The sequence below is a fragment of the Macrobrachium rosenbergii genome, chromosome 3 (genome assembly GCF_040412425.1).
Source record: "Macrobrachium rosenbergii isolate ZJJX-2024 chromosome 3, ASM4041242v1, whole genome shotgun sequence".
Classification (NCBI taxonomy): Eukaryota; Metazoa; Arthropoda; class Malacostraca; order Decapoda; family Palaemonidae; genus Macrobrachium; species Macrobrachium rosenbergii.
The window spans coordinates 78,103,162-78,117,470 of NC_089743.1; the positions used below are offsets into that span (position 1 = coordinate 78,103,162).

Consider the following 14,309-nt stretch of genomic DNA (forward strand, 5'->3'; position numbering starts at 1 on the left):
CTGATGTAATATAACATTCATGTGGCATGATACACCTCTGGTCCTTCTGCCAGTGCAGAATCACGATAATATCGTTGCTTTCCAGAAAGTGAAGGGAAAGGATGCTCAAATCGTGCTCAGACACTTGCAAGAAAGGTTTACTGACGGGGTTTTAAATGGAAAAAATTAAATTATTCTCTTTCTACAAGAGAACGGTTTGAATCAAACCACCTGACCCAAGGATTCGTAACTTCCACACAGTATTTGTGAGACAGGGATGCCTGACGAGTATGAAAAAGCTTAGAAAGTGAAGGCGCCATATAATAAAGAGGTTCTCGAGAACAAATCAGAGATAAATATTTATTGAAAACGTGACGCACGGCGACCTTACGACAGTGTTAAAAGGAATCCACCTTAGAAGTACAGTACGAGCTCCGTCATGTGTTATACAGTGGCCTTTGATTCAATTCTGGCGAGGAGAATGGTGTATGAAGTCCCTCCCTAGATGTAAGAACAATATTCCTTACAAGGTCGGATAAGTACCCATACTCTAAATGGAACGGAAGAAAATACATACATGTGGCACCAAAAGAGGTTACCCTTCTTCCTGGAGCTAGAACTGGCCACCACCATGAAGTTATCCTTTGAAGGCATACTACTCTTACTTCTAAGGTAGAAACAGAAAGAGATCTAAACGGTTCCATTGAGGCAGGATGCTGTCTAAAACAATATTAACATCATCTCACAAGATTCAGTGAGAATGGTTACAAACTCTCCCAAAAAACCCGAAAGCATTAATGGAAAGAAGAAAAACAAAAGAAGAAAGGACAGATTCCTGTGTGGTCCCAGTAACGCCAATGAATGGTGGTCATGTAGCACTATCAACTAGAATAGATGTACACACTGGGAGCTTAGATAGAATGACTATATACCAGGTAACGTTAAGAATTAGAGATGTCAGAAGCAATGATGTAAGATTCCCAATGTTTTTGAAAAGGAGATCAAATTTGGATTCTTAACTTACAGAATCCACTGTTTCACAGAGTAAATACGGAGCAGTCTTAAACACTTTAGCTGCAGCACGAGTAAAATCAATGGGACGGTAGTTGAAAGGGCAGGAAGCCACTCATCTGGGAAACATGTTAAACAAGGAAAACACACCAGTGATTAGTTTGAGGCCAAAATATGGCAAATACCACGGCTTCTTAATCAGCATGCCCACTGAGAAGAGAAGAATATGAAAGTGACAGAGGAAGCGAAAGCGGTTAGTTAGAAGCTTGACAGACAATGTTAGCCGCATTGGTCTCATATCAGGACGCGTTACAGAAATGAAGAGCAAACCGGAGTGGGTTCTTCATGAAAGGGATATAGTACTATATTGGTACCATTAATGTGGCAAAACGATATTTTGAGCGTGACATGATGTTACAGTTAATGTGACATAATAAAAAAAAAAGGTAAGTAGAAAGGTGACTGCAAGGTGAAAATGACCTAAGCAAGGTTTAGCAAAACTATCAGACGCCCAGAGTATTAGGTGTAATTAGCATAAAAGCAGAAGAATAAGATGTCATTCAAACCCGTGTTCAGTGTTACATATCCACTGGAATATTCCTTCTCCTTATTTCCCGTTCACCTGTCTTGTTTCATCTTTTTCCTCTACGTTCACATTAAATGCAATATCTTACATCAGCTGATTCACTACCCGACTGCTGCAACGAGGTTTAGTAGAACTTGTTGCTCTACGCACAGCCCGTGGTGATGTCCTGAAGGTCGGACAACACATTGCTTGAATGGGTTGCTCAGCTGGCTAGACTTCTTTTTTCTTTAGGCATAGGAATATTGCTTGTATATATAGGATGATTCAACAACGGTTACTATAAAAAAGTAATTTCTATATATTGTTGAACGAAATCGTTTAAAGGAGAACAAAACAATTAAACATCTCGCGAACAATGCATTTACTTGACATATGCCTAGTCTAGGCTAACCCAAGCTTCTTTTTCTTGCTATTACTAGCCTCAAGGGCTAAATCGCATGATGAAAACACGGAAATTTTTATTAGGAATCATTAGCTTCTTAAAAAAATTGGGGGGAGGGGCAAAGAATTCTGCTTTTTAGATAAGAGTATCGACGTAAGCCAACTGGTCAATCGATTTGAATTCTGGAGCAGTGTCCAGCGTTGACCTAACTTATGTCGGCACACAACTGATGTGACATTTTTCGGGGTGTCCATGCAATTACGCTTTGAGGAAAAAAACAACAACAAAACAACTAAAAAGCGCGAATTACTCCAAGTAATATTATCCCTCGACAACACCTGAAATTCCGAAACGGAAAGCTATTGACGTATAAAAATGACGTGCGGTACAAGTTCCTCATTCATTACATCACGGCCTCATTTGCTCAACAATTGTGGTACACACTCACGAAGCTGGGCTTGTATTTACTTAGTTGTTACGACACACTGGAAAAGCAATAAATCGAGTAATGTCAAGAAATATAAAGAAAGAAATTGTATCATTACATATAAAAGAGAAATACCAAATGGAAAATATATATATATTTTTAAACAGTGTTATGTATCATATGAAGATATTTAGTGATATTTGGTGAATATTGGCTAAAGGAATAAAAATGCTTTGTAAATAAATACGTAAACAACACTGAGAATTAACAAAAAACATACTCCACTAAATTTTTTAAAAATTAAAAAATATATTTAAAAAAGACATGATATGAGCAAAAGCTGGATCATGACCAAAGACAAAAGAGATAAAAAAAAAAAAGGATAAAGGTAAAATACGTAAAAACACCAATAAAGAAACACAAGTAAGCCTCTGTTCAGACAGGAGTGTGATAAGTTTCTTACATAATGACGACTAAGTTTACAGATATTATATATATATATATATATATATATATATATATATATATATAAATATTATATATATATACTATATATATATATATATATATATATACTCACATAGTATATATATATATATTCTATATATTTGTATATATCCCCGTAGTTTTTCATATAAATATTTATAATATATATGAGTCATCTATATATATATATATATATATATATATATATATATGAAGAGGTCTGCAGATGCTTGAGCAAGTCTGGTAATTTCATTAAATAAACACATACAATCATCCACACAGAACGATTTCATATTTGTTCTGTGGAAGAATATATATAGTGTTTCTCTTATTATATAATATATAATATATATATATATATTCATCTATATATAATATATATATTTTGTATGTCTATATTTATAAACACAAAGGTGCATACGGGCAGCACGGCATCACTTCCGCATTAGCGAAACAGACGAAAACAATTATAAGTGAACTCGAAACCTTTTCCCCTTCGCTGAAAACTAACGGGGACTTCAAGGCTTACAAATCAATCAGTAGCGTATAATAGCGGGTCCAGACTTAATTATACTAAAATGTAGGGTGATCTTTTTCATGGCATTGTCCATCATTACGAAACACACAAAACATGTCCGACTGATCCCGCTACGATGTGTAACACTCGCTTTTCTCTTTAAATGTGCGCTGGTGTAATCATCTCACGTTCATCCTGTGGCCAAGTATGACATTTATTTCAATCATATTCCTCTAAGTACAATTAACTTTCGTTTGTGGGTGCATTGACGAGAAGAGAGTTTTTGTACAGATATTATTATTTCTATTGATGCTAATTTTGAAGTCATCTAACAATAACACTTGAATTTAACGAGACATAAATAACTGAAGTACGAAGTGGTCCGTTGCATGATCTAAAATGAAGGCTTAAATATAATTCTACACAAGTCAGCTGCATAAAAGACATGAGATACAAACAATTTAGAGAGAGAGAGAGAGAGAGAGAGAGAGAGAGAGAGAGAGAGAGAGAGAGAGAGAGAAGGCATATCGGGTAGCAGCAACAAACCCCACAAGAGACGCAATTAATGTTTTCACAATTACATAATGAGAGTGGTTACGTAAACGGCGGCGTAATGAATATCTGGTTCCTCACACATCCTCCTACCCCCTTCACTCTCTCTCTCTCTCTCTCTCTCTTTCCCTCCTCACACAGCTTGGTGCTTAGTTTTTAAGCATTTACTCGTTATCATTTTTATTCATATACTGTATATGTATACAGTTTATCAGTCACATATACCAATATTACATATAAGAATACAAGAATACAGATGATAAAAAGAAAAAATAAAGTATTTCTATTTTATTTCATTTTAATGGAAACAGATTCCGTGACAGACAATAATTATTGGTATATAGGTCTCAGATCTAGTCACTTATGAGTGTAATGAAAAAAAAAAAAAACGAAAGAGCGTTTACAACAGCTAGTGTATAGTAATAAAATTAAATTTTGAAAAATACATGAACAGATGTGCATACATACGCACACGCTCACAAACATATATTCACATACAACGTCTGTGCATACAAACAAAAAGCCCCGCCATTTTTCGTGAATCTTGACCCGAGATGCGTAACCCAAGAAGCAGAGTGTGGCTTGCTAAGCTTTCCAGGGAAATGCCTTGCGTAAGTTATACCTATTTATAACTTGGGCTTTTGGTGGTGATATTCCGACTCCCCTTCTTCCCCATTCCCCTTCTGTGGTTGAGCAACGGTGTTAACTAATTAAATTACGTAACTGGAATTGCAAAGCTTTTTATCTGAATTTCATTCTAGACAATTTTGGAAAGAATCACCAAAGTTAAACGAAAACTATAACGCACAGAGATTCCTCTAGTAAACACTATTCTCAAAACACCTTATATTAGATAAGCAACAGTGACCTGGCTCCTGCAACTCTGAGAAATTTCTAAAAAATATACACCTTTTAAGTTATTATTATTATTATTATTATTATTATTATTATTATTATTATTATTCGCTTGGACCTTACTGATCCCACTTTTAAGACTTGGAATAGCAGGCTCAAAGTTTACGGCATTAAGAAGTTCAAGACTCGCACAACGTTTTAAGTCTTCAGCATCAATATATTTACAATTGTCTGAAGAAGATGCATTCACCTTGCAAGTTTACAAATGTACAAAAGAAGGAAGAACAAACATCTTGTCTCTAGCTTACGATATGCATGAGTTTCAGATATACTTGAAACCATACAATTACAGTTCATGTCAGTTTTCAGCTTACATGCTTACACCACGTGACATAAAACAGTGGGTTGACATGGTCTGAATATTGGAAGGTCTCTAACTTACATACTGATATTCAAAATAATAACAAACTTTTAATATCTGACGCAAAACCATTTCACCTTCTATCTGAAGTCATGAACTTCAAGCTTTCATTATGAAATTATGTTGACAACTTTCGATAAGAAAACCTTAAGTCTATGAAAAGCTTCAGGAATTCATTTATTTTTTTTTTTATTTCAAGTAACTAGCGATCGGAAAAATACCAAACAAAACACCAAAGGAAAACAACTGAACACAATAGTAACTAAGGGAAACGGAGACTCAGGGAGAGAATTCCGCAGCTCACCAAAAAAATAAAAAACCTAAGACGAAATCCGTCTCTAGGACCTGAAACAAATCAACAAAACTGGTACGCAAGGTTTTGTCCAACTTGGTCACCCATCTAAAACTTTTTTTGTTTCTTTATTCCTCTTTACATGATCCCTAAACTACTTCCACTTTCCCTTCCTATGGGTCCCTATACGGTTCTATAAAGATTCTATAGCTTCTCAGACTGCTGCCTTTCTATAGGCTCAAACAATTACTTCAGTTCTGTTTCCTCCCCTTTACCTACTCTCACTCATTTCTTTCTTCTAGACATTTTGCCCAAAAACTCTAATAATACCCAACTCTGTTCTCTACACCTACAATCGTTCAAAAGACCTTAGTCACCAAATGATAAAAGAGTCTACCCTATTTTTCTTCATCTGTGGGGTAATTAATTTTTCAGATATTCACAACACTAACACAATGATTCTGCTTTACGCTTGTATTCTTTTAGGTATTACGCATTTGTCATTTCAAACGTGCACCGGTTTCCTATCCCATCTAGTATCAGCCGGGATTACGCTTATTTCCATTAAATCTTACCGCAAATATTACTTACTATGAAAAATTAATATAAAACTAACAAAACTATATATCACTGAAACATTCTATAAAACACAAAACTTACAGAAACATATACCAGTGAAAAATTAAATTTAACACAAAACTTACAGAAACGTATACTGTAACGTCTGTGATTGTTAAATGAATTTTTCCCAGAAGTGAAAGTTTAGTCACGCATGAAATTACAAAGAGCAAGTTCACGTGAAACGAGAACTCACCTGTGCCAACTACAGCAGAAACTCCAAACATACCTGGAAGAGAAAAAAATGAGGTCTTTGAAATATGATCATTTGAATTTTTGTTCTACGCTACAAAAACACTGGCATGTTAGCGTTACAGAGAAGCGATTTTTTACTGTTTCCACAGGTATACAAAATCCCATTGCGTCATGTGATATTCATCCACCACGGTGTTGACGCACGAATTATCATATAAGGCTGTGTATTTTGCTAAATAATTTTAAAAATACTATCAAGGATGAAGTGAGTTTATGTTCAAGAGCTTCAACCGCAAAAGAAACATAAACGAATAAATTCTTAATTTGAAAAAAGGCAATCAAAATTGCAGAACTCTACCTGAGCAGTTACCATGCATACCTTGATACTCTGCGCATTTTATTTATTTATTTTTTTTTTTTTTTTTTTAAATAAAGTAGTTAACCAAATCCTCTGCATGACTTTATTTTCACTCATAAATGTAACGGCATGATTAATAGCTCCAAATTATTCAACATCACTGACGTTTTCTTTCCCAAACATCATGATTATCGCTTTATGATAATTCGGCTGTGAAGTCAAGTTGGGCCACTTGCAGCCATTCAGTGCTTACGAAAGTGGAACGAGGGAGTCGGAGTGGTTGGAGAGCAAGATGGAAGACAGGGAGCTGGAACGGAGGTAAAGTAAAAGGCTGAAAAGTATGTGAAGCTAAGGGCTAAAGAGAGACTGCCAGCAACCTTTAGAAATGCCTACAGTACATGAGGCGAGATGCACTGCCGGCACTGGCCTCCACGCGCCCAAACAGCACGAAGCTTCCTATATAAGATCAGAAAATTATCATACAAACGTCTGTACACATCCACAGACCCTCTGTACTTAGGAACAAGCATAAGTACATTCATTAAATAACGTACACTTTTGCATTTACCTACAGCTCATAAGCATAAATGACAGTCAAATTCCCCCTTATATTTTATCAGATGTCCTTCTTGTCAGCTCAATCCCCAATCGGGGTAGCTGGTTTTGATGCAATTTTTCCAGGTGTTTCTATCAATGAACAACATTTTTCGACTGACGTTTTTACAGACGGATGCCCTTCCTACCTCAAACCCTCTCAATCCGGTCTTGGGAAATATAAAAATCATAATGACGGCTAAAAACAGCAACGCAAAACTATAAAACTTATACTCGGGGCGACTCCATTCTCAGAAGCAACTTACTCCTACGGGCCATTTGTAAACCTATATGACAACAACTCTCTTTTTAAAAAGCTCTCTCTTGATCCTCTACTCTCTCTCATCTCTCTTTCTCTTTCTCAACTCTTGTTTTTGATGTAAACTGATTTCTTATTAAAATAATTAGCCCTATGCTGTTGCAGAAAATTATCATCCCAGTATATGTATATATTCATATACAAAGTGCTAGTTTTTACGTTTTGTCAAATTAATAAAGACTGGATTTCAAAAATATAAATAATTAAAGTAATAATTATCATAAAAAAATTATATTAAATTCAAGTCGCATGTTATATTATACTCTCATTTCGTGAAAGGTAAAATATTTCATAACAAAAGAAAACAAACTTGTCGAAGATTTTAAGGGAATCACATTCACTTGGGGATATAAGAGGCCAAAGCTATGTTGTATTTTTAAATTAAAATAAAGCTAAACAACTGGTAAAAAGTAAGTCAATCTTTTTCTCCAATCTATATATAAAAACTTCCAGGTAACCCCATTTTTTAAATAAACTGTCTTCCAGGTAGCATAAAAACACTATACAGATCTTGGGTGCACACTCATATTTTTAAAATGTGCCTGAATATGGAAATTATATATCAGGAATGACTTGCAATCTCATCACAGTGAAGCAGCACGTTCGATAAACGCAATCAATCAAGATTACGGGGTTTGTAAAATTTCAAAGCTTACTTCTGCCCTTTCGTAATGATTATTAATCTTATGATGTGAAAGGTTTAAACCAAAAATAAACAAGGAAAAACTTCCCGTAGGCCGAAGAAACACTTGCAAAGGAAAATTTTTCTTATAGCCACTTATCTTTGTTAAATTAAACTAGGTTTATGCTCATATAAGCAGCTGCAGAAGCAACAAATTCGAAGTGCAGACAATACGTAATATGGAGCTAAACTTCCTCATTGCTGCGTACCTGAGAGTTGTACAGTGACCTACTTTATTAAGTACGCACAAGACGTCATAACTCACCTAACAATATTTGGACATTGTAAACAGGGCAATGTTTACGAAGTCTTGACTTCTACTTTACTAATCAAGAGACAAAATATTAATATAAAGAAAAAAATGGTGGTTAACAATGCACGAAAATAAATTATTGGGAAACAAAACAGGCGCAAATGAATGACGTATGAGAAAAAAATTAGAGATAAGGGAAATAAAATCGTATTTTTAAGCTTAATACAGTATGTAACGCAATTCATATCAGGCCAATGGTTAAAATGTCTGTATGCTGACCCAAATAATTAAACTGAAAAAATATAGAACAAAAACAATATGAAGAACTGAATTGATTTTAACACAATGATCACATAAAAATCATTTAATTGCTCGCTTACTTACAAATTACGTAATTTTTTAATGACCATACAAACTCTGACATTATTTAATCAACATAAGAACTTGTATTTAATATCTTAAATACAAAAAACCATAAATGTGTTAAATACTAACAATCTATATATATATATAAAAAGTGAATGTTTGAAGAGCCTCGATGGCCAAGTCTGTAGAGCAGCAGCTTCGGACTTCATGGAGGTCTGTGGCACGGGTTCAAATCCACAGCCGACCGATCAGAGAGGCGGGACACTTTGTTATCCGTGCAGACATCCCGGGATTATGTATGTAATCAACGGACGGGTTTCGCTTAAAGCAAATGGGTGCTACACACTTATACACACAAACAAAGCCACTCCAACATAACTCCTAAAAACATAACAGACACCTCAAACGTCTCGGAACTGTCGCCTGGCCTAACTAGCCAATCTCCTCGCTACTGGGAGAAAGGAGCTGGTGATTGGTACGATACATGTACATGAGCTACCGGGTTCTAAGCAATGTCAAGCAGGGCAGCCGATCGAGACTATGGTCTGCCTCAAAGCCAAATCAAAGTCCTTCAAAAGACGGCATCATGCTTACCCCATACAAAAAACGGGAAAAAAGCACGTTAAAAGAAGATATAAAAGTGAATGTCTGTATGTTTGTCCTCTAAAGAAATCCGAACAGCTTGACAGAAGCAGACAAAATTTGGCACAAGACCCCTATGTCACACCAGGAAGGTTTATACCTCAAAATCAAAACCCTACTCCCGTGACAGACATCAAACACAGACAAACTGAATGAAATTTTCGTTTTTACCCATTCCATCAAGTTTTCCTTCACGTGCTTTATGGGTTAATGGTAATTTTTCACCTGAGCAATCCAGGTTTTCTTCCAAGAACTGTCAGACATGATTAACCTGCAAAAATAAATCCCCTATAACATCAATTTTTTATCAGAATTTACTTGAATTTTAATCATAATATATGATAATTATTAATGTAATTGTTAATTACCTCAATAAAGCCAACATTCAAAACCTATATTGGTAATTTCTATTTCAAAACCTACATCGGTAATTTCTATAAGTGCAGAGTCACTTTCCGCAGCTGAGAATGACTTCCCCATCCACACATGCATAATAGCTGCTGGCTTAGCACAACGTGCAAGGTATTGCCAATGTTATGAATTAATCAGGTTGATATAGTTATTTTTTTCTACTGCTACGTGTAACTTTATACTTCATGGTACATCAATGAATTTGACGTCACCGTAAAGATAATGAGTTATAATTTATCATGCTATGTTAAAAACATCCATAAAACTAATGTAAAGTATACGTATCATGAGTTGAAGTTAGCCACATTGGAAAATGTTTTGCCACTTTTTTTTTTTAATCTGATGAGGAGGTAGAAGCCTAACTGTTGCAGCAATTCACTTAATAGTCAAAAGAAGCAAAAAGGCGCAACAGAGCAGAGTTTAAATATTTAATTAAAGAATATATATATATTTTCATAAAATATTAATGGATGAGTTTAAACTAGAACCTGAGGGTTGGTAAAGTTTTTTATGAAATGGACAGTGAAGTTTACTTTCATTAAAGTAACATCTATCATAAAAAGCCAGGACATCAGTCTAGGCCTATACAAGATTGTTTGTATCGCATGGAAATATTTAAATTTTTAATAAATGATTTGGACTCATAATGACCTACATATAGCCCTGAAGGGTCTAAAAATGTAATGAATTAAGCCTAAACATAATTCATTCATATTCTGATCAAAGTGGCTGAGATCCCTCTCAGATGGAATCCAGCAAAATACTGTCACGACATCGTTGCTACCGTCCACACATGCAATTACTGTCAGTAGGTCGGAAGAACTTAGGTAATTCCATCAGTTCAACCTTTCTGGTGAGCAGATGACTATGTCCACAAACTGTCGTCTACAAGAAAGCTTAATGTCAGTTTCGATGAACTGGTAGAAGAAATAACAGGTAAACCTTATAGTGAATACCCTGCCTAAGGTTATTGAATTCTATGAGAGAGAGAGAGAGAGAGAGAGAGAGAGAGAGAGAGAGAGAGAGAGAGAGAGAGAGAGAGAGAGTTTATCAGTTGTCATTCAGAGTTTTCCCGGGCAACGCCGGGTTGGTCAGTTAGTAAATAATAAATTAAACTAATAACCAAATAAGTCCACACTCTACAGAACAAAAAATCACGAGATGAATATTGGGCAACTATTAAATTATTTATGTTAGCTTAAAAAAATAGTATCAGTAATAATAAAAACTGAGAGTGAAAAGTAAAACTCAGCTTATTAACACAACCATAAATTATGATGAAAATTGCAAATAATAATAATAATAATAATAATAATAATAATAATAATAATAATAAGGAAAATGCTTATAATATTACAAGGAAGGAAAGAGCCGTCTTTGCATTAGATGAAAACTACTTAACAATGGCGAAATAACAAAGACGAATTAATGTTCATTGCAATATTTCAAAACCTGTGAAGTTAAGCAGAAATGCGGAGATGCAATACCATAATGTATCGTATTTTGCAAAGCGGTAACACATCTTTATGAACGAAATGGTTGTGGGAAATGTCGATATATTTTGAAGCCACGTGCGCAACTCCTAAGGCTTTAATCCACTTTACGAGGAGGTCGGGAACCAGCGGAGTTGGGAGGTGGGAGGGGGTGGGGTGAGGATTCTAGGCCAATTAACTATGACACAGTGATGACACATTCATAACGCGCGCGCATGGTGCCACACTTACTGAAAAGGAAGGACCACCATATATGGAGCGAACAGAAGATGCCAGCCAAGGTTACATGACCCGGTGGCGGGTTGGGGGGGTGAAGAGGCAGTGGATTAAGTGGGGGAAAGGGTTAAGGGTGGGAGAGCGACGAGAAAAAACAGAGAAGTTGAAGGGCTTCAGCATTTCTCCTTAGAGAGCATCGTCTCAACTTTCCCATGGCAAATCTCCCTCTTTCCTCCTTCCTCCCATAGTGTCTTTGCCCGGTCTCTGCCTCCACGGACCCCCGCCCGAGAAAAGAGGAAGGGAAATTTGAAAGAGATGATGAGCGATTCTGTTTGCTCTATAAATGGAAGACATATAAGCTTCATCGGAACGCATTTCCAATGATGTCCAAATGACTTATTGTTACTAAAAATAGCAATGTGTTATTTCTAACTCTATCCCTCTTTCTCATGGACTGGAGTACGTCGAAGATCAAACGTCTACGTTTGTTATGACTTTCATAGCATAGATATACAGTTTTATAGCGAACCAAACTAGCGCAATTTGAAATATGACGTACTGTAATTCATTCTGTTATTATCTCACGGATAACTAATTACTGGACTTCATGAAAGCCATGGGCAAATTGCAAAGAAAGCACGGTTCATTGGAACCAATAACCTCAAGCTAAGATCAAGCCCAAGCTTTATGAAAACAAGAAAATGAACGGGAAATGACAACGAATCGTTTAAACTACACACTGAGGGATTTCAAAGAGAAAAAAGATCTCAAACGCAGCACTCGAGGATTCTCTTTGATTAAAAAGCAAATGTGGGAAAGCGTTTTTATCAGTCTAACATCTTAGCATCTCTCGTTATGTAATCTGACGAAACCAAAGCTACAAAGTTAAGTCAATCATCAGGCCAGCCCTAGGAGAGCTGTTAATCAGCTCAGTGGTCTGGTAAAACTAAGGTATACTTTTTTTACAAAAAAGGAACCGGCCATTAAGTTCTTTTCCAAACCATGTGACCGTGGACTAGTTTCCTCTTTCAGTTCATTGCTGACTGCCAAGGCCTGAAAAACATTAGTTAACGCTACATAGCAGACGGAGCTTTACTGTAACATTAGCTCTGTATTTCATCATCCAGCAGGAGACCAGTGGCGGTTTGCTTTTCCGTAGAAATAGACTCAACAGGTATTCAAAATACGCTTCTGTCTTTAACGTTACGCCTACCCCGGAAACCTCCCCACTAATAGTTTTGTTTTTATCTTATTAGAAAAATATTACATTTCTTTTACATAAGAATAATATAACATTTCATTTACATAATAAGATAAATATTACACTTCATTTACATAAGATATTACCAAAATATTACAAAATCATATACCTACAATATTTAGATAATTACCGTTGATTCCTACAATCTTCCAAGAATTGCCCCACTCATATTTTCCATAAGTTTTATCTCTTTCCATCAGGTCTGTCCAACCACTTATTAAATGTTAAAAAAATTTCGTGAATCTCTAGCCTACAAATTACATCTCATAGCTGACAAATTCCAATTTCTAAATGAGGACATTTTTACTAACCTAAAATTTCTCATTTACAAATTATCTGTATTGAATATTAATATAAGTAACATAACAGAGTATATTATATCCCTTAACATTTTAGCAAAGGTTAAAAAGGCACAACCATCAAGAGTAAGAGGAACGCTTTACTGTCTTGAAAACTATTTAGGGTAAAATGAATGTAATCTTATGGTAATATTTTGTCTGGCTTCTGTATGTAAATGGATAAAATAACTAAAGATTTTGGTTTACAAGATTTTTCTCATTTCCTTAAAATTAAAATAACCGCAAGAGACTCTACTACAAAAGGGAAAACTTTAAGTAAAAGACTTCAGCTACCTAGATCAACAGAGCATAAAAAATGAAAGAGCTTCCTGTCATTTCGAGGAATGCAGATTGTAAATGAACAGAGAACAGGCCCCCTGACGATTACTATACTAAAAATATAAATGATCAAATGCAAATTGGTCGTATTTCCGTCTGCCTAGATCGTCTGTGGATAAAATAAACAAAGCAAAATGTTTATTCACTGTCTTATCTGAAGTTTGATTCTGTCCGTCTTAATACTCTTCATACAGAATAAAACAGAAAGCTGATCCATATCTCAAAAGGGAATTCACATTCGCAGAGCACCAAGTCGTCTCGCGCCCCTTTATAAATCTAGAGACTATCTTTGAAGTATATAAATCCCCACCCGTGGCTGAGTTGCATTTACCAAAAATTTCTCTACAGAGCTTTTGGAATCAGTGACAACTTCTAGGTAAGACCCCTCGCAGAAACTAGATCAACTTAATCCAGTGCTTTAGGTAACACAAGTTCATTCCTGGGAAAGGACAGCCCGGGGTCACACTCCAACAGCCTTCTCTCTGGTCTCCCTATTTGAACAAATCTTGGGCAATGAGAGGGTTTTAGAAGACGTTGTTAAAGGTGTGAGCACCTGTAGCGGGTATCAAAAAGCGTTTTAAGGGAACTAGCAGATACTAAGAAGGTTTGAGAACGCATCGTAATGGTTTAGGCAGACGCTAAAAGGCTTTTGATAGTTACTGAGTTTTAGCAGACATTGTAAGGCTTATGGTAAATACTATGGTTCTGCGCGACAT

At 35.7% G+C, this 14,309-nt stretch overlaps 1 protein-coding gene across 3 annotated transcripts in view; it reads right to left on the reverse strand.

Moving 5' to 3' along the window:
* Positions 1 to 14,309, reverse strand: part of LOC136826027 (uncharacterized) — a 653,467-nt gene that overhangs the window by 488,855 nt on the left and 150,303 nt on the right. The window contains exon 3 of one of the 3 annotated variants that reach the window (XM_067082890.1): positions 5,393 to 6,355. The exons of the other annotated variants lie outside the window; for them this stretch is intronic. Coding sequence (XP_066938991.1) covers positions 6,165 to 6,355 — 191 coding nt within the window. The 3' untranslated portion in view covers positions 5,393 to 6,164. Of the gene's footprint in view, positions 1 to 5,392; positions 6,356 to 14,309 lie in introns of those variants that run through there. 3 annotated transcript variants of the gene reach the window in all.